This window comes from Glycine max, chromosome 18 (assembly GCF_000004515.6).
Source record: "Glycine max cultivar Williams 82 chromosome 18, Glycine_max_v4.0, whole genome shotgun sequence".
Classification (NCBI taxonomy): domain Eukaryota; kingdom Viridiplantae; phylum Streptophyta; class Magnoliopsida; order Fabales; family Fabaceae; genus Glycine; species Glycine max.
The window spans coordinates 53,345,195-53,365,115 of NC_038254.2; the positions used below are offsets into that span (position 1 = coordinate 53,345,195).

Sequence of the window (19,921 nt, forward strand, 5' to 3'; positions counted from 1 at the left end):
AAAAGGAATTTTAATTTTGATTCCAGTTCAAAGAATAAAAGAAGAATGGGAAGTTCACATGCGATTATGACTTAACCACAGTCACGGGCGATGCTGCCATGGTTGCGCACGCCAAGAAGAACGAAGATCGCACAACAGTGAAAGTCATTTAACGGGAATGTGCAGATATAATCACTATTTTTTTTTATCATTGGGAATTCTGGGTATGAGTTTCTATAGCTCTAATCAACCAACATTAAATTCAAAATGGTTATTTCATAATAGAATACTTTTCCTAAACAGCTATTAAATAATATAGTTTTTCTTATAGGAATATTTATTCTATTCCAGAACTCAAAAATCATATTCGAAATAAGTATTTTGGAATATAAAAAAATAATTATTCTGAAAAAATATTATATTTTAAAATAATCATTTCATAATAGAGGTGTCTCATCCAACTAACATTTATTCAATTTGAAAAAAAATAAAAAGGAATGATTCAATTTTCTTATTTTTATTTCTGAAACGGAGAGATCCATCATTTAAAAAGGGTTATTTTATTTAGCTAGACTCTTTTGGGAGGTGCAAGATGGAAAATGAAAACTGTGGTGGATATAAATGCCTTTGGTTGGGCTTGACTCAATTTTTTTTCCCTAGCACAATATAGGCTACCTCGTTAGATGTTGAGCCTTTCTACTGGCCCAATTTATGTTTTTACTAATTACCTTTTATAATTATTATTTTGTAAATGATAAATTTAATATGGCATGTGTTATTTATGTTGATTTTGAGATTAATATTTTATGTACCTTGAGTTTTGTTTTAAATTTATTATTAAAATTGAGTCACCTTTATTTTATTTGTTGATTACTTATTATATTTTGCTATTTTGTAATATAGATGACAACTTATATTTTTTATTTTAGTTTATATTGGTTAAAAACATTTTATTATTTTGTTATGTAAAAGTTAATTTGTTTTTGTATTTTTAAATTTTTTATATTTTAAAAAAGTAAGCGACACATGTATTAGCTTGTTTATGCCATAACCCTAAAGATGTAAGAAGATCATACTACTAAAGGTGTGTTTGGAAAAACGTTAGATTTGAATGTAATCCACGTTTTTTGGATCTACCTGTATACTTGCTTCTCTATTCATTGCTTTGAAACGCGTGAATGAAACGTTTGGGGTTATCCAAATTAACTGACAAACAAGACACATTCTAAAAGTTCAAAGTTGTTTAAAAATTGATTGTGCACTTTTTATGTGTGTAAAATATAATATAAAAAGAAAAGAATCTGTAAGTAGTGTTACATTTTCTCTATAATTAGTGGAGGATCATAATTGTTTGGGATAATAAATTGTATATTGTGACAATGTGACCATCCTTTGTTTGGGGTGAAACAATTGAAAATTTACCACTTAAAACTTTTCCACCTTGTCCATTGAGTTAAGAGAGTAAGAATTTTGATCCATTAATTTCCACAGCCCACAGAGAAACTTGAAGAATTAGACTGATTATCATGGTTTTGGAATGAATTTTTGTTTCATTACAAATTATTGAGATTTCATAATTTTCTTTTTCTTTGTAGTGATGCATCTAAGGATTAAAAAAATAATCAGATCGACCAAGTTAACTGAAAATATTGATGAATTGGATCAGTAGAAGTTATAAAATCAAAGAAGCCAAGAGTTAATGGAAAACAAATCAATTTGGTGGAATATGTTGGTGACAAACAATCAGTTTGACCATTTATTTAAAATTTAAATATTTTTATTTTTATTCTTCATTAAAAATACTTTCTGAAAAAAAAAAACAAATGAAAACCATGTATAAGATTTATATATGCGTTCTTGTTATTTAATTTGCTCAACTTCTCATTTTTGTAATTAAGATATATAATATGATTTTTTTAATATGTATTATTAGTTTAAATTTTACATATTACTTTATTTACATGTGTCTCAATCGTGACATAATTGATGTAAATATCTTTTTAGTATGAAAAATATAAATCGTTATGTGTCAATTTTGCATTGGAAAGAGGTCAAGGAAAATATTATATGTAATGATAATAATTTTATATTGTTATTTAATGATAAATTTTGATATGTAATAAATTTATTAATTTTTATAATAATTATTTTAAAAATTATAATCATATATTTGACTAGTTAATATTATAAAATTATTTTATTGTTATTAGTACATCATCATTAAATTCAAAGAATAAATTTAATGGCTAAAGCATAACAGAAAACATGTTAAATATCTATTTTTAATGTGAAACAAGAAACTAAAAATAAAGTGAAACAATAAATCTAACCTTTAGGCACATGATGCCCATCTATATATAAAAACTAAATAAGAAACTGAGCATTATATTTATGCTTAACACTCAAAAGGTGCACCGGATTTCAGTGGTAGTTTGCCACATACATCAACATGTGGAAGAACCTTAACAAATAAAAACAAAGCAAAATCACAAAGATGATGAAATAGAAGTGAATTTAGTCGGTGGCATTTAACCACGTACTCTTTGAATTCTGATAAATTAACCTCGCGGATCAAAGGGCTTTTTTGTTTGCTTAATTTGAGAAAAAAGCCAATTTGTGAAACACCCTATTGAGGCTCATTTTCAGAAACTGAAACAGAAATTATAAAAATGGCCAAGAGGGATGTTGTGGCAGTGGAAGCCTAATAGTGCCAAGAGGGTCTCAACTATGTGGCATGAAACCAGAATTACACGTCTATGAGAAGCACCAAATGAAACTTTTGCATCTGTGGACCCTACACATGCCCTTTGTTCATGTTCATCTCAGTTTCTGATCAGAATTAGATTATATATTCACGGATTGTTAGTGTTCACATTCACCAGTCACAATTATTATAAATAGCTGCCTGCTCCTGCTATATATGTTCAGCAGCACAGAGAATTCAAGCAAGAAATTGGCAGAGAAGGAGTAAAATATTTTCCAGTGTTCTTTTTTTTTTTTTGAATTTTTCTTCTGCCAACAGGGGAGTCAAATCTGGTAATCACTTTCTCTAATGGTCAAGTCTCTTTTTTTCCTAGTTGGTTAGGAATTTTAATTTTTGTTTCTCACTACAAAAAATTAGAAGTTTAAAGGACCAAATTTAGTGGTAATTTTTTTTTCATTATTATTTTTCGTCATTAATTTTAATTTTTCTCGTAGTTAATTTGCATGTAGCTTTTGCCAATGCTTTTTAGTGTGTGTGTTTTGGTGAATGCTTTTAGTGTAGCTTGTTATGCAGATTTTTAATATGGTTATATTTCGCGCATTGTCATCTTTTTTTATTATTATTATTACTCATCCATTGTCATCTTTAAAACCGTAGAGTTAATTGTATAAAATTTATGAAACCGTTTTGGTTTTTAATGAAGTAAATGCTCCTTAGTTATCTGTTAAGCAACTAACAGATGTTATTTTATTCGTAGCTTCATTAGTTTCTTAAAGGGGAATGAAATACTAGAGAAGGTTATGCATGAAAGTCTGTGTTTTCTTCTCGAAGCATTTTTTTCTAATGAACTAGCTAGGTTTAATTTTTCTCCTTTATCTTGATTTTAGATTGTTTTTGTCATGCATGTAATGTAGTGAAGATCTGAACTGAGTTTTTAAACTAAACTTCGTGCAAACCTCTACCTTTTTTTTTTCTTCCTTTTCTCTCTTTTCGATCTTCATCATTCTTGCATGTACATGATCAATTAATTAACTTAATTAGATGGATTTTCAAGCTTCGGTTTAAACTTCTTTTCATTTTCTTTATTGTTGATTTTAGTTAACCATTCATGAACAAGGTCAAAATTTGTAGCGGGTTTTGAAGGTGTTATTAATATAGATGTCTATGTCCTTTTCTTGCAGAATTTAGGGTGGTGAGACTACAAGTTAATTTGTTGTGAAAATAACATAAAGTAGAAATAATAAATATTTGACTGATCAGGTTTCATACCATTAAACATCTGTTTTCTTTTTCTTCTTTCCCTTTTGCTTATTTTGGCACCTATATATATATAGAGAGAGAGAGAGAGAAAAGAGTTGTGGCATGAACAGATGAACTAATCAAGTTTCGTTTATTATTTTTTCATTCTCAAGCAATCAATACACATATACATTAATTATACATTTATTATAACCAAAACAAACACACCTATAATTTTTTTTTTCTTGAGCTATATATGATATAACCATGTTTTTCCATTATAGCTAGATGCCGGTTTACATCATGGGAGATCATGTAACTGTCTCGACCACTCAACAACACATTGCAATCCCCATTGAGAAATTGAATGCATTATCACTTGAAGTTGCAAAGGAAGAAAAACATGTAACCGATGATGCCTATGTGGACAATGTCCAAAAACCTGAAGAGAAAGATGAAGAAACTCAAGAAAAGGGAGATTGTCGCTACTGTCAAGAAGAGGACTTTATTTTTAATATGGAATCACCCTGCAATTGCAATGGTAGCGTGAAGGTATATAGTTTTTTTTTACCCTTATAAATGGATAATATTTTATGTCAGCTAGCTTTTAGTGAATTTTAAAAATATTTTTACATATACTACAAAACATGCATGAATAATAATCTCAAAGTACAACCCTCTTTCAAAAAATTTAAAAACAACCCCACATATTTTTACCTTTGGTTTCAGTTACAAGTTTATATTTAATATATATATATATATATATATATATATATATATATATATATATATATATATATATAATGGTTTGATCATTAAATTAACTTCCTTTTTCTCCTTCCTTGTGTTAGTATGTTCACAAGAGATGCATTGATCAATGGTACAATTCCAAAGGCCGCATGATATTATGTGAGATTTGCAGGAAGGTATGGAATTTCTTGCCTGCTCATTTATTTCTTCTTATATCTTTTTTTTTTTACAGGATTTCTTCATATATCCTATTTAGATATCATTAAGAATACGCGAAGATGCAATATCATTAATTACCTGTTGATGAAAATTAGTAAATTACATACACTACAAAAATATATCCAGGTTATAATTTATTTATTTGTCTTTTTCTTTTCTTTTCTTTTTTTAAAAATTTCACCGCTAGGGACTCCTAGAAAATTCATTTCAATATAGTTATGTTTTAGACCTCAACTAACGCATAAAGAGATTTTTTTTTTATTGTGCTTCTCTTCTTCATGATTGGGATGTGCAGCCTTACAATCCAAATGATTACCCACTTCCGGAACTTCATTATGATGATGATGACACCGAGATAACTATATTAAGGCAAGTTATATCTACTTATTGTTCTTCAATCATGTTATTCTTCTTATCCACAGATATTAATGATTAACTTAGTAGAAAAAATTTGAATCTACAATCTTTTCATCTGTCTTATTTCTTTAACCATAAATCAATCTTATAATTTCAAAATTTCAGTTAATTAACATAAATTAGCATGCTTAAAGTTTAATTAATTAACAAATTATTTGTGAGCTGTAATCTTGGTTCGAATTAGAACATAATCAATTAAAACACGAGTATAATATACTAAGGTCTACTTAGCGATGGAAGTTTGAATAATTTATACATAAATCTTAAATTTAAAATTCACTGTTGTCATTATATACGTGTAAAAAAATAACTAAAACATGAATAATAATCTCAAAGTACAAGCTTTTCTGTGCAGGGAGGAATGGACTATTCCTGGAACCAGCATTGAAATTTGGTCACCTTTGGTGCTGGCAGACCGTGCCACCAAGGGCCTCATTGATTCAATGAACAAAGACTTCAGCTTGAAAAACCCTAGTGGAGGTGTGATATTTGGCATGTCACTCGTCATCGTAAGACTTGGCACTCATCAATTGTATACATTGTGCATGCAACATATATGTATGTGTGATGATCATGACTACTAATCTTACATTCATTTTCAAGATTAATATTAAATATTTAAATTAATCATAATCAATATACTAACAAGTTATTAATATTTTTAATTCAATCAATTTCTTAAATAAGATTTTATATTTGAGTTTTAATTAAAATAGACACTACATCAAGAGTGATCAATCAATTAGGTTTTTATTGATATTTATCAATAAAGTTGGCAAATATTTCATATTATTAATCAATAATAGAATCATAATTTTATTTATTTTTATTTATGCACTTACTTTAAGCTCATTATTTTACATTCCTTGTCTATGTTTATTTGGCATGACAAATTGTATTCACTAAATTTTAGAACATCTATCATTTGGGCAAATTCTTTATAATTTAAACGAATCGCTCACAGTTTATCGCGGTGCTACTTATAAAGGATGCCTATGAATGTGCGCCACCCAAGGAGGAGAAATTTGCTCGTTTTTTGTACTGCGTAAGTGTGTATATATGACCAACATTTGCATTATCTGACTTACGTTATATATAATTGACAACTAATTCAATTTAATCTTACTCTGTAGTGATCAATACTAATATTCAATACTTTTGTGATAAACTTTAAAAAAAAAAACTTTTGTGATGATAATAATTATAATTGAATTTGGTCTCACGCAGGCTGTGATGACTATCTCTGTGCCAGTTTACATTTTATCGTGGGTTTTACAGTGCCAGTAAGTAAATTATGGTCATAAGTGTTGTTCAATTTTCAGTACTATGTTATATTGTATCTAATCTCACCTTGGTATTTTTTATGGTCACTTTGCAAATTTTGACAATATAGAGCCTATAGAAAAAGCGAGAGAGGGAGGGAAAGAGAAAGACATCGCAATGCATAGATCTTAATTAAACTTTGAAGTTGCATAGATAAAGGAAAGAGGAAAAGAAGGCATCTTGAACTAGTAATTAATGAAGAACGTGTCTTCAACTTTTAATTAAATTTCCTTTAGTTTCGGTTAGTTGTTTTGTAAATAAATAATCAACCAAGGACTATGTGTTGAGAAACAAACCTTTGTTTTATACCCCTTCCTCCCGTTATGTTTCTAGGAGATGTAATTGTGTAAATTATATTATGGTCAATGCATATGCTGTGGTCTATATGTAACTTGTTGTAAATATTAAATATTTAGTGTATTTTGGTATTTAATCTTGAATATTAATATTTAATACTTGATGTTTTATTTAATTTTTAAATTTAATATTTAATGTTTACTACTTTAATATTTAATACTGGTATTTTAGTCATTACAAAATACAAGATAAATATTTATTTTATGTAGGTTTAATTATCCTTTTGATTCTTATATTTGCAAGAATTTTCTCTTTTAGTCCTCATGTAATATTTAATACTTTTGATATTTTATTTAGTGTTTAAATATAATATTAATTAACTACTTTAATACTAGTATTTTAGTCATTACAATATTTAATTTAATACTAGTATTTTAGTCATTACAATACACAAGGTAAATGTTTATTTTATTTAGGCTTAATTATCCTTACTGTCACAACAATTTTTTCTTTTAAGTCTGGTAGTTTAAAACATCTTATTTTGATTTTTATATATAGTTACAATTTTTTTACGTACTCTTTCGATCCTCTCAATCAAAGTTTGGACTAATACCACTTAAAGAAACATGAACGAAATTAAGAAAAATGGAAAAGCAAGCTTACATGCTACTGAACGCCATTAAGTTTTGACTAATGTTATTTATTTTTCTTAGAAATGAGTCAGTCAAAACTTGACCACGAGAACTAAAAGAGAAAATAAAATTACAACTAAGAACACTTTCAATAAAGATAGATATTTTAATTCTAATTTACATAGAGGATACAAGGTAGTTAATGTTTAACAACATTTAATATTGACACGTTCTATTATATTTAATATATTAAAAATTAAATATCTATTTTCTTGCCTATTAGGCTATTACATACTTGTGGTATTGAATATAAAAAAATAATTTAATTTATAAATTAAAAAGTTAGTTAACATAATTTAATTACATAACTCCCATTTAAAAAATAACTTTATTTTTTAAACTATCATTCATTAAAAATGATATAAAGAAAAAAAAATATTGAAAATAAAACCTTAATTAAATGAATGTTATTTTAGGAATGAGTTCATCAAATAAGGTGAAATTGGTTGAACTTTGAAAAATTAAAAAAATATAAATTTTAATTTTTGGAACTAAAAAAAGGTGAATCCCTAGATTTGAGGCATTTAATGATGAAAACGTGTCATATTAAAATCCACATGGCATTGCAGATGCCTTCGTTAAATACGTCAAATGATATTGTTAAAGTCATTTGTGATTGGGGATTAAAAAATACCTTAATTTTAGAACTAAATATCTTAATAGAATATATTTTAATATTTTTATTTAAAATTATTGATAATTTCAAGCACAACTGCTTACATTAATGAAATCAATATCTATGTCAATAGAATAAATTATACTTTTAGTCTTTTATCGTATTAAAATTAGTGTTAGTTATGTGACCTTTCAAAGAATTCCTCTTGAAATCTGTTTTTTAAAGTTGGGTTATATTGGTCATCTTGATTTTTTATTTTTATTTTGAAACATCATTTCAATTTCTTTTTATTGATTCAACGTAAAATGTATGTTAACCAACCGATGAACAAAAAAGGGCAAAACAAAGGTAAAAATCATATGAAAAATTAGTTACACAAATAACAGAAAAATAATTTGATATTAAGGTTTTTAATTTTTTAGTTAATTGTTAGACTTATTGTTTTATCAGATTGTCACACGATTTTTCATTTTGTTTACAGCTCTTTTGGTTTAAATATTTATTTTTATAATTTTCTTATAACTCAATCTAATAAGATAGATAGGTTTCATTTCTTAAATTATTAGAAAAAGTTTAAAATAATATCTCAAGATTGAAAATTATTGGTATTTTGGAAGGATCAAGTCTATCCAAATTTGAAAAATAAAATATCAAATAAATTTTGTTTGAAAGATAAGCAAAAGGGTGAATAGTATAATTTAACAACATTAATTAATTAAATAATACATAATTATAGTAAATAATTACAATTATTAATTTAATTAATTAATCATATAAATACGGGTGTCTGAAACCAAACCCAGTTCGGTTCTGTCCTCTTTTCGCTTCTCCCTTTTTCTCTCTGTCTCTCTCTCTCTCTCTCTCGCTCTTCTTCTCATCAAGCACAGAGTTACAGACTCACCGATCTTCCGATTCTCTTTCGTCTTGGTTTATGAGGTTATCTTCTTTCTCTATTCTCCTCTTCTATGCGCTTTCGCGTTTCGCGTTTCACAGATCTAACCCATCGCAACGCGATTCCTTTTTTCAATTCCCCTTGCGTAATAGATCAGCAATTTTCGTTATTTTCCGTCGCGATTTTCGTAGATCCGGAGCCTTCTCCGATTCGTTTTTCTGAAACCCATACCAATTTAGGGTTTCCCTAACACCGCCTGATCCACCCACTCCGATTCGATTTCGATTTTGTTTTTTTTTTGTCCCCTTTAATTAAAATCTTATTATTTTTTCTCAAATCTATATAAAGATTGAAATTATTATTGTTTTTTTTTTTCTTTTTCGGTCACTAATCTTGTTTTTTTATTTGCAGCTCGAAGGAGAGACCCACTCTTGGGTAAGTTTCGTTCTTTCTCCCCTCACGATAATACTTTGTTCTCTTCTTCTATGTTTTTGTATAGCTAAGATGTGTTTTTTTAATGCTACATGCTGTGTATGCTTAATTAAACTGACATGTTATGAACATTTCAAATGAAGGAAAATGGAAATAATGTCTTTTAACTTTCAAATACACTTCTTCCCCCATTGGTTTTCTTATATTCCTTCCTTCCTAACATCCTCAGCATACCCCAAAACCAAAGTTTTATTTTCTAACTTCACCGCCCATTGAGTTGTTTTCGATTATTTTTAGGGTTTTGCATTCTTAATTTACACTCCCCGTGTAATCTTTCTCTGACAAATAAACCCCACTTAATTTTTTTTATGGCTTAGATTCGTTACATCTTTTGCAGCTAGTGTTAGAGGGTTCATTTAATTATGTAAGTCAGTAAGTGGTACTATACATACAGCTTTGGTATTTTGTAGGCTATTGCATGTGAGCTTATATTATTGTGTTATTTATCATGTATGTTTAATTTATGTTGTGGGCACTTATCTTTTGTTTATCTCCATCCCCAGTGGCACGCGGATTAAGACCCGCAAACGAAATATTGCTGCGCCGCTGGACCCTGCAGCATTCTCGGATGCAGTGGTCCAGATTTATTTGGATAATGCTGGTGATCTGGTAATGTTACGGTTGCATTTTGCAGCCTTTCATTTGTTTAATGTTTGTTTTGCATCCACACTGTCTCTCTGGTTTATTCATATAACTGATTTTGTAATTTGTGCCTGCAGGAACTTATTGCTAAGAGTATTGAATCTTCAGACCTTAACTTTTCAAGATACGGTGACACCTTTTTTGAGGCAAGCTTCCTAAACCAGCAGAAAACCTTTATTTTATCATTGTTGATTTCAGTGTCATTTTCTTATTGTTGATTTCAGTGCCATGGGTTTTCAATGAGCTATTTGGAAATCAATTTTGGATTGTGATTATAGAGAATTGGATGCATAATTCGTGGTATTATTGCATTCATTCTTTGGTGGTATCTATAACTATTATGATGTGGCAGGCTTAGATGCTGTCCGATTTATCAAGACCTTCTCAATGTGTGTGCTTGCATGTAAATGATCTTAGTTTTTCACTTTTCTCTCTTTAGGTGGGGGCTGCTGTCCAGTGATACAAGGCATTGCCATAATTAACTTGAAATCTATGTCTTGATGTTTTATTTTTGCTCAAGTTTAGAATGCCCCTGTTCTGGATAATAACATTTTATTTCCTTACATATCCCATTTACTAGAGCATCAATACAGCCATTATCCAATTTTAATGTTCTTGATGCATTCTGAATCTCTGGTTTTTACTGTTTTGTTGATTAGTGTCTGACTTACCAATGTCCTACTGACCAGTTACTCCTTTTGCATTACTTCAGGTTGCTTTCACTGGGGGTCGTACACAACCTGGAACTACCAAGCCTGATGAGGGGGACCGCCACCCATACTCTATAATAGAGTGTGAGCCTAAGCGTGAAGTCATTTTACCATCTGTAATCTACATACAAAAGATTTTGCGGCGAAGGCCATTTCTCATCAAGAACCTTGAAAATGTTATGCGGAAATTCCTTCAGTCCTTGGAACTTTTCGAGGAAAATGAGAGGAAAAAGTTGGCAATCTTCACAGCACTTGCTTTCTCTCAGAAGCTGTCTGGTCTCCCACCAGAAACTGTGTTCCAACCACTTCTTAAAGATAACCTTGTGGCCAAAGGGCTAGTTCTGTCATTTATGACTGACTTCTTTAAGGAGTATCTGATTGACAACAGCCTTGATGATCTTATTTCAATTCTAAAACGGGGAAAAGTAGAGGAGGATCTTTTGGACATTTTCCCCCCTACAAAAAGATCCATTGAAGCTTTCTCTGAGCATTTCACGTAAGTATTGCTTATTAGTGAAAATTACATCTTCCTAGAAAAATATGCTTTAAAATTATTGGTTTTTGCTACTTTTGTAGGCCATTGGATATTGCAAGTTCCAACAGCTTTGTTGATCTCAATATGTGAATGATTATTTTTGCAGAATACTAATACAATGATTAATCTTAGTGCAATATTTTGTTGAACATAACAATATATAATAATATATTAAAGCTATTCTGTGTCTTTTCAGTATTGCATTATACTTGACCTTGAATAATCTTAATTCTTAAATATCATGTTAGAAAGACTTGCAAGTCTTGAGTAAATCCTTGGGTTTTGTTAAATAGACTGCACGAGGCCTGAATTGCAGCATGAAATGATGCCTTACGGTGCTAGACAGTAGTCAATTATTAATTTTCTGTTATTTGAAGTGTGGAATTTTATTATTTCTGCATTTGCTGTAGATTTGTCTTGATTTGGACATTTGCTTGTTGATCATATGAAATGAGTTTTTCTATTTAATCTTTAAAATTCGGGAGGGGGGTATAGTATTATTTTCATTCAATTGCTACTTTGTCTAACATTTTATAGTTGGATATTTAGTTAGACTAGTATACTGTGTTTTTGTCATTCCCTATTGTTCAGTTAACTATGATGGAAACTAATATATCATTGTTAACTTTTTAGCAAGGAAGGATTGGTGGCCTTGGTGGAGTATAATGAAAAGAAAATTTTTGAGGTGAAACTTAAGGAAATGAAGTCTTCTTTAACAGCACAGATAACAGAGGAGGCTGATACATCTGAAGTCATTGAGACTGTGAAGCTGCGAGTTAGAGATGCTAAATTGCCGGAAATTGAGGTGGTGCGGATCTTGTGGGATGTTTTAATGGATGCTGTTCAGTGGTCTGGAAAAAATCAGCAACAGAATGCAAATGCAGCCCTTCGTCAGGTATCCTTTAGATATTTTGCATGTATGCCAATTTATATTTGCTTGCTTCGAAATTTTTACCCTTGTTCTCATTGACCTCGTCTACTTAGGTTTCTTATTGAACAGAAAACAGATGCAAGTAAGGAATTTTGAAAATTCTTATTTTATGACCTTAGTTAAGTTCTAGGTCTTTTCTTATAGGAATTTATTTGTTGGTTATTTACCTTTGTTTTTCTTAATGTTTTGAACAGCTTGAATCTCGTGTCAACTTTCAGTGGTTTTACCTATTTCCAAAGAACTGCTGAGGAGAGCTTATGGATATTATTGTGTATTCATAAGCTAGCTGAGTACTGCTTGACTTGTTCTTAGTGGTGGATATTTTGTTCTTATATAGTGTTTAGACATTCACAATTTGACTTGTTTTAATGGTTACATAAACTTTTAGCGAATGGATTTGACATGTAACTGCATATCAAGAAAACCAGTTAGTTTTTTCTTTTTTTGTGTGAAATGTTTTATCTTTGTAATAAGTTGTTGACGACTGCACTGTGTTCATGGTGAAGGTAAAAACTTGGGCAGAATTGTTGAATACATTCTGCACCAGCGGGAAACTTGAGCTGGAGCTGATGTACAAAGTACAGATGCAATGCTATGAGGATGCTAAACTGATGAAGCTGTTCCCTGAGATTATTAGATCTCTTTATGACCAGGATGTGCTGGCTGAAGATACCATTCTTCATTGGTTCCGAAAAGGAACAAACTCCAAGGGCAGGTATGAATTCTTTTTAGACACTTGTCCTAGTGTCCTACTCACAATAAAACTCCAATTGATAGTTTCCTCCTTTTGGTGTCTGTAATTTTTGCTGTCACTATACATGTTATGCTACTTACTGCTGCTTATTTGGAACCGGTACAGGCAAACCTTTGTGAAGGCGCTGGAACCCTTTGTTAATTGGCTGGAGGAGGCTGAAGAGGAGGAGTAAGTGTGGTGGAGGTTCAGGGCTGAAGAAATTACCTTGTCTTTCAGCTCTTGTACCATTTAGCTAAGATATTTGGCTCGAATTCTCTTAAATTCGGTTCTGCCTAGTAGTACTGATTATCTTTTAATTTGTATTTGTGTTGTGTTTGATTCCTCCTCCTCCTCCATCGTGCTCTCGGGACATATTCATGGAGCCTGTGTGTTTTCCGCACGCCACTTTGATATGTTATACGGGTGCATTACTGTATTTTGAGTGATTATTTCAATAATGGGTGGTACTCTTATCCCTGTTGAAACTTTGAGTTCAGTGCTTGACTAATTCTATTGGTGGTACTCTTATCCTTGTTTTACACTTTTTATATCTATTTTGTTTTTATTTTCTTTATCTATTTTTCCATGTAATCAACTCTCTGTTTCCTCTTCATATAATCAACGGTTTTTTAATTTATTTTATTACTAAATCACAATGGGATTTGATTTTCATTTTGAAATCCCTTGATACTCTCAAATGGTTTTTTTATGGGTAGTTTTGGTAACGTTGGAGCAGTCATGGGCTCTTAGCAGTTACACGATCTACAAAGTATTCTGATTTTGAATTTATAATTGGCATTTTAAATTGGGCGATGAGCTTGAGCGATATTGTTTCATTTTGCAGGCCGAAGCCTAATATCGTGTGCTTCACTTGGCTCATTTAAAATGAGATATAATGCAACATTTTGTAAAGTCATCAAAATATTTTACGCACAATATTTTAATACGATTTTCTTACCGGATTACGTGTTAAGTGTTTATACTATATTAATAAAGAAAGGAAGTTGATTTCTAACGGTCAATAGTCATAATTTATCACAACTGTTGATTGATGATGTTCAAATTATGTTACAATTTGAAAAACATTGCTTAAGATATTGATCGGTGTTTTGTTAGTTTTTATTCAGGCATAAGAATTAAACCTCTGACTATATAGGAAGGAGTTGGTAATTATGTCACACCATATTTTTTTATTATAATACTAATAATAAATATTAGATGACAACAATTTTCCTATTTTTTAAAAAACCACATTGTGAATTTATTTAATTAATGGGAGTTAAAGATTCAGTGCATATTTACATTCTAATTGAAATTGTTCTTACATGCATTCCAATATAGATTCAATGAATAAAAACAAAATTAAAAAAAATAAAATTTTTAATTCAGAATTATTTTTGCCTCAAAAGTTATTTTGCACCTATGTTCTGATTTGTTAAAGTATTGAGATCCATTAGATGTTTTTTAAATAAAATACTCAAAATTACAAGTTCTTTACTAATTTATATAAGTTAGTTTGTCGATTATGTCTGTCACACGATGACATGTTGATATATCTGTTCTTTTAATCATACAAAAAAATATATTAAATAATAATATATTTGTAATTTTTTTAAAACAACACTTTATTTCAACAAGTAAGTCAATTATAATGTATAATTGTTGAAATGATAATAATAAAAAAAAAGCCCAGCATCAACAGCCATCTAGATTGAGGTGTGGTTTTGATCGGTTGCAATTGTGATTTCACTTTAGTAGACCAAACCGAGCCAACAGGATCCAAAGACAGTTTCCTTTCTTATGAGGAAAAACCGAAGCTAAGAAAACAAAACACAAGCGAGTGTTGACAATGGCACTGTCGTGTCTCACACTCACTGCCAACCCTTCTTCCATCATCTGCAAATTCAAAGCGTCCCTACCTACCGCTCCCCACGCCCTCGACGCCACCTACATCCGACGCGCCGCCCACCTCGCCGACAAATCCGCCGGCTTCACATCCCCCCACCCCAACTTCGGCTGCGTCATCGTCTCCCCCTCCGGCAAAGTCGCCGGCGAGGGCTACCTCTACGCCCAGGGCACCGCCGCCGCGGAGGTCCAGGCCGTCAAGGCCGCCGGCGAACTCTGCCGCGGCGCCACCGCGTACCTCAACATGGAGCCCGGCGACTGCCACGGTGACCACAGCGCCGTCTCTGCTCTGCTCCAGGTTCTTCTTCACCTTTCTTCTTCTGTTTGTCACCAAACCCCCACGCGTGTGTTACAATTACGATGTTGTTGTTGTTTCTCACGGATACGATGTTGTGTTGTTGGGCTCTAGTTTGTGTTTTGTAGTTGATAAATGATCCTACCCTGTGTGTGAAACCAAACTAGGGAGGGGTCAAAAGGGTTGTGGTTGGAATGAGGCATCCCCTGCAACATCTCCGTGGCAATGCTGTCCGTGCACTCAGAAACCAAGGGCTGCATGTTGATCTTCTTGGAGAGGATCTCACTAGTAATCTCATTGAGGTGTGTGTCCAATTCTTCCATCATCTTTTTGTTTCAATTGAACCATAAAAGTAACATAACTTGACCACTGAGTTCGTCCATCAACTGACAGAGAGTTGTTTTAGCTTAATCAATAGTCTCGAATTATAACACTCAGTCTGAGTTTTGCTGCTTGTAGTGGTCTTAATTTGAATTGGATTTTCTCCCACGAAGGATATATATGTGTTTTCATACCAAAAAAAAGCAACTGGTTCTACAATGTTTATGGCTTTTTGATAGACCTCGGTGGGGTTGATTGATATGCTTTTATTCAGATGCATGCATTGCTTTGTTTTGTTTGCAGGATGCGCAGAAAGAGTGTCTTCTTGTCAATGCACCTTTGATTTGTAGAGCTGCTTTGCGTGTTCCCTTTTCCGTTCTTAAGTATGCTATGACCCTTGATGGTGAGATCAGAATTCTATTCATTTTCCCTTTCTTGAATGAGTTATGGCAAAAAATTGCATTGCGTTGGTGTTTTTATTTGTCTTTTTACCTTCCTTTTTCTGCTGCAGGAAAAATTGCTGCTACCACTGGCCATGCATCATGGATAAGCTGCAAACAGTCTAGAAATCTAGTTTTTGAGTTACGAGGTAGAAGTGATGCTGTTATTGTGGGAGGAAATACAGTTCGAAGGGACAGTGAGTATTGTTGTTACTGTCTTCAATTCTCTCTGAATTTGAATTTTTATAGCTTACCTCCTTTGAAACTCACTCAGATCCAAGACTAACGGCTAGACATGGAGGGGGGCATATGCCAATGCGCATTGTAATGACCCAGACTCTTGATCTTCCGGAGAAAGCAAACCTGTGGGATATGTCTGAGGTTTCTACCATAGTTGTAACACAAAGGGGTGCAAGAAGGAGTTTCCAGAAGCTGCTTGCATCAAAAGGAGTTGAGGTTGTGGAGTTTGACATATTGAATGCCCGAGAAGTTATGGAGTATTTCCATGATCGTGGTTATCTTTCAATTTTATGGGAATGCGGAGGAACATTGGCTGCATCTGCTATTTCATCTGGAGTAATTCACAAGGTGTTGTTCATACTTCATTTTCTTTTTTCTCTGGGAAAAATTTAAATGAAGTTCCACTTGTTTTTGGCATAGTTAGGATACTTTTCAATTGTTGCAACTCATTTAAGGTTAATAATAAATGGGCAACAGGAGGGTTATGCACAATCTTTTGGGATAATCAAGAGGCATTCAATGCCTTTCTGTGTTTTAATCATCCACCAAAACGATCAGTATATCATATTTCTTGACCTTTTGAAAGTGGGAGGTGTAAAATTGTTGAACTAAAAGGAAGTTTTCTATAAGCTTAACTTGATAATAGTTACTTGTTTTTCTTGTAATTGGCTGGAAAGAATAAAATTCTATCAGAAATTAAAGTACAGAAAATTATGAAAAAAAATCTTTGATATGGGATAATCCCCCTTAAGTTCTTTCTCAATTTTCTTGTGTTCTACATTGTTGTTATTTTCTTTTGGGAAGGGGGTTTTGGTGACGAAGATACTACCCTTACCAAATGCTCCATTTGTTTGGATGGCTGTACTTAATGGCGATAGACAAATTCCAATTAGAATTATTTTGGCTTATTTGGCTTTATCTTATTTTGATTTTATTTTTATGATATGTTGGATAACGGTGATATTTATGCCCTTCAGGTTTATGCTTTTGTTGCTCCTAAAATTATTGGTGGAAAGAATGCACCTTCTCCTGTGGGTGATCTTGGGATGGTTGAGATGTCACAGGCTTTAAATCTAATTGATGTTTGCTATGAGCAGGTTAGTATGAGTTCGTTTATGTTTCCCTTATAAGTACTGAGTTTTTGACCCTTTCAAAAATATGTATGATCTAAGGAAAAAGTTGTGATATCTCTAGCATTAGATATTTTAGTTGAAGTAACTTCCCAATCGAGCTGCCTTGTTCTTGATTATAATATATAATGTCTTTGTATTTCTCTGATGAGGTTTTGTTTCTGGATACTGTAATGCAGGTTGGGCCTGACATGCTTATTAGTGGATTTCTTCAGCCCTTACCAGACATGGTACCTGTAATCCCATCACCCGATGAAACTTTTGTTGCTGATCCTACTGTCTCACCATATGATTCAAGGATCATATTTTTCTATAAAACATGGGATCCTTATGGTGCATTTTCAAATTTCTCTCCTCATCCCATTCAAATGCCTGATGAAAATGGTGATTATGTGACTTGGATGAGTGTCGAGCATTACTACCAGGTACTTGATTTTTTGCATTAATTATATAATCTGTTTACGTTTGTTGTTTTATTGCATTGCTTATAGATAATATTTCATGTGTAGGCTCACAAGTTTATTGGGGTGGATGATCCTTTGGCACAAGATTGTGTTGAAATGATTAAATCTGCAAAAAGTCCAGAAGAAGCTGCAAGAATAGGAAGGTCAATGCAAAAGCAGAAACCCTATCTGGTATAATCCTCTGTGGTTTTCAAACTTTTCTCAAAGTCTGGTCTTGTCCTACTGGCTCGGAGACTTGACTGACAACAATATTTCCCTTCTGGCTTTTGTCACAAATCAATTATCTTAAAAGATAGCTTGATTGGAGGGGAATGGCAGGAGGAGGAGGAGGGGGCTTTTAAAAGATAGCTTGATTGGTTAAGATACTTGAGGGGATATAAAGGGGCCAAAATTTCTCCTCTTTCATTTTTGCCTTCCCAACCAATATTGGGGGGGGGGGATCGGCAAGGGGAGGGAAATAATATTAAATGCTTCTAAACTTTATTGACTAAATTACTCTTAGTTTGAATACTTGAACTTAAAGCTTTTGTTTGTTTACTGTATGGGTATAATAAGTAAATAATCACATGCCCCCCCCCCTCCCCCCATTACCTTGTGCTAAATTTGACTTTGGAAGGATAGGGGCAACAAGAATTGAATTTCAGAAGAGTTGGACATAGAGCTTTGATATCAAGACATGAACCAATTATCACGTGCTAGGCATGCTTTTAGCCGTATTGCAGAAGTCACTATCATGCAGTTGATTGGTTTTCTAATGACATGCCTTTTCGCATACTTATTTATATATAGGAGTTCTGGAGCGTATTCATTTCTAAATCTATACTTAAAAATCATTTTAGTTATTGTTATTGCATATGCTAGTTTAAAACTTCAAAACATATACCAAATGACTACTATATAATATACATTAGCTAGTGTCATGATGTCCAAAGCATGTTTGCTGGATTGGTTCCTTTCCCTTTTCTTTGTTAGAGGACTGAAACATTATTTTTTTATTGGGTACACAGATAAGGTCTGACTGGGACAACATAAAGATCGATGTCATGTACAGGGCACTGAAATGCAAGTTCTCAATCTACCCACACTTGAATTCTATGCTGCTCTCTACTGCTGGTTCTGTTCTAGTTGAGGCTTCGCCACATGATCTGTTTTGGGGTGGAGGCCGAGACGGTGAAGGCTTAAATTATCTTGGTAGGCTGTTGATGAAATTGAGATCAGAGTTTCTTGGGGAGTCTTCATCATCAAGTGAGACCCCTAGTTTAACTGTATAGTGTCTTCAAAGGGAGGAGTAACAATATTTTGATGTAGAACTACTACCAAAACGGCTTGTTGTGCAACATGTCACAGACAAAAAACCATGTTACCGTGTTGTTAGTTTACTGATCAATCCTTCTATTTTGCTTAAGAGGGACTTTCATTCAAGTCTTCAACTATGTCCAAGTTTGTTTTTATGTGGCGTTTCCCATTTTGATTATTTATTTAATTAATTAATTATACTTTAGGTACTCTTACAGTCTTACAATTGTTATTTCTTGAATTTGATTTCTTCATTCTGTTTTCACGAATTTAATGTCCACTAATTTGGTTCATCTTTAACAAAAATACAATGTGAATATGCAATAGAGTGTTACATTAGCATTTCCGTAAATATTAGATGTCAAATCCCTAAATATTAGATGTTAAATTAATAGATGGATAAAAATTGCATAATTAAAATAGTGGAAAATCAAATTCGTGAAAAAAGTCAAAAGATAACGATAATAGAGAGACCAAGAGTGTAGTTAAGCTTTTTTGTATCAAAGAAAGTGGGGAGTTGATATTGGCTTCTACCACAATTGCTATTGGCCCTACACACCTGAGAAATTACCTGTGAGCCCACTCCTCGTAGTTCCCCTTCCCTGTGAAGCCAACCCATCTCCGTCCCAAATTTGAACCTCCGTATGTGTCATGGTGTT

The 19,921-nt window shown here is 32.2% G+C and overlaps 3 protein-coding genes across 7 annotated transcripts; all 3 read left to right on the forward strand.

Annotated features, from left to right (window-relative positions):
• Positions 1 to 2,595: 2,595 nt before the first annotated feature.
• On the forward strand, positions 2,596 to 7,059 carry LOC100800745 (E3 ubiquitin-protein ligase MARCHF2). Of its 5 annotated transcripts, none has more exons than XM_014770379.3 (8): positions 2,598 to 3,015; positions 4,207 to 4,474; positions 4,774 to 4,848; positions 5,187 to 5,260; positions 5,664 to 5,817; positions 6,297 to 6,353; positions 6,536 to 6,591; positions 6,702 to 7,059. In XM_014770379.3, exons 2-8 carry the CDS (start codon positions 4,211 to 4,213, stop codon positions 6,754 to 6,756), a joined length of 735 nt encoding a protein of 244 aa, XP_014625865.1. In that variant the 5' UTR covers positions 2,598 to 3,015; positions 4,207 to 4,210; the 3' UTR covers positions 6,757 to 7,059. The 5 variants fall into 5 exon arrangements, with proteins under 5 accessions (XP_040868082.1, XP_014625865.1, XP_006602845.1 ...); XM_014770378.3 differs by having other exon boundaries at positions 2,630 to 3,015; positions 6,273 to 6,353; XM_006602782.4 differs by lacking the exon at positions 6,297 to 6,353 and having other exon boundaries at positions 2,602 to 3,015.
• A 2,009-nt stretch (positions 7,060 to 9,068) lies between these two features.
• On the forward strand, positions 9,069 to 13,699 carry LOC100789838 (basic leucine zipper and W2 domain-containing protein 2-like). Its single transcript, NM_001253130.1, is given in 8 exon segments — positions 9,069 to 9,172; positions 9,540 to 9,563; positions 10,124 to 10,229; positions 10,340 to 10,408; positions 10,975 to 11,468; positions 12,141 to 12,402; positions 12,945 to 13,153; positions 13,298 to 13,699. Coding segments are annotated over 8 exon segments (1,236 nt in total). The 5' UTR covers positions 9,069 to 9,167; the 3' UTR covers positions 13,365 to 13,699.
• A 1,185-nt stretch (positions 13,700 to 14,884) lies between these two features.
• LOC100801283 (riboflavin biosynthesis protein PYRR, chloroplastic) lies at positions 14,885 to 19,371 on the forward strand. The gene is made up of 9 exons (XM_003551641.5): positions 14,885 to 15,374; positions 15,539 to 15,673; positions 15,996 to 16,095; positions 16,204 to 16,329; positions 16,407 to 16,720; positions 17,350 to 17,469; positions 17,682 to 17,927; positions 18,012 to 18,137; positions 18,974 to 19,371. The coding sequence occupies exons 1-9, from the start codon at positions 15,021 to 15,023 to the stop codon at positions 19,235 to 19,237; spliced, it is 1,785 nt and encodes a 594-aa protein (XP_003551689.1). The 5' UTR covers positions 14,885 to 15,020; the 3' UTR covers positions 19,238 to 19,371.
• Positions 19,372 to 19,921: the final 550 nt, after the last annotated feature.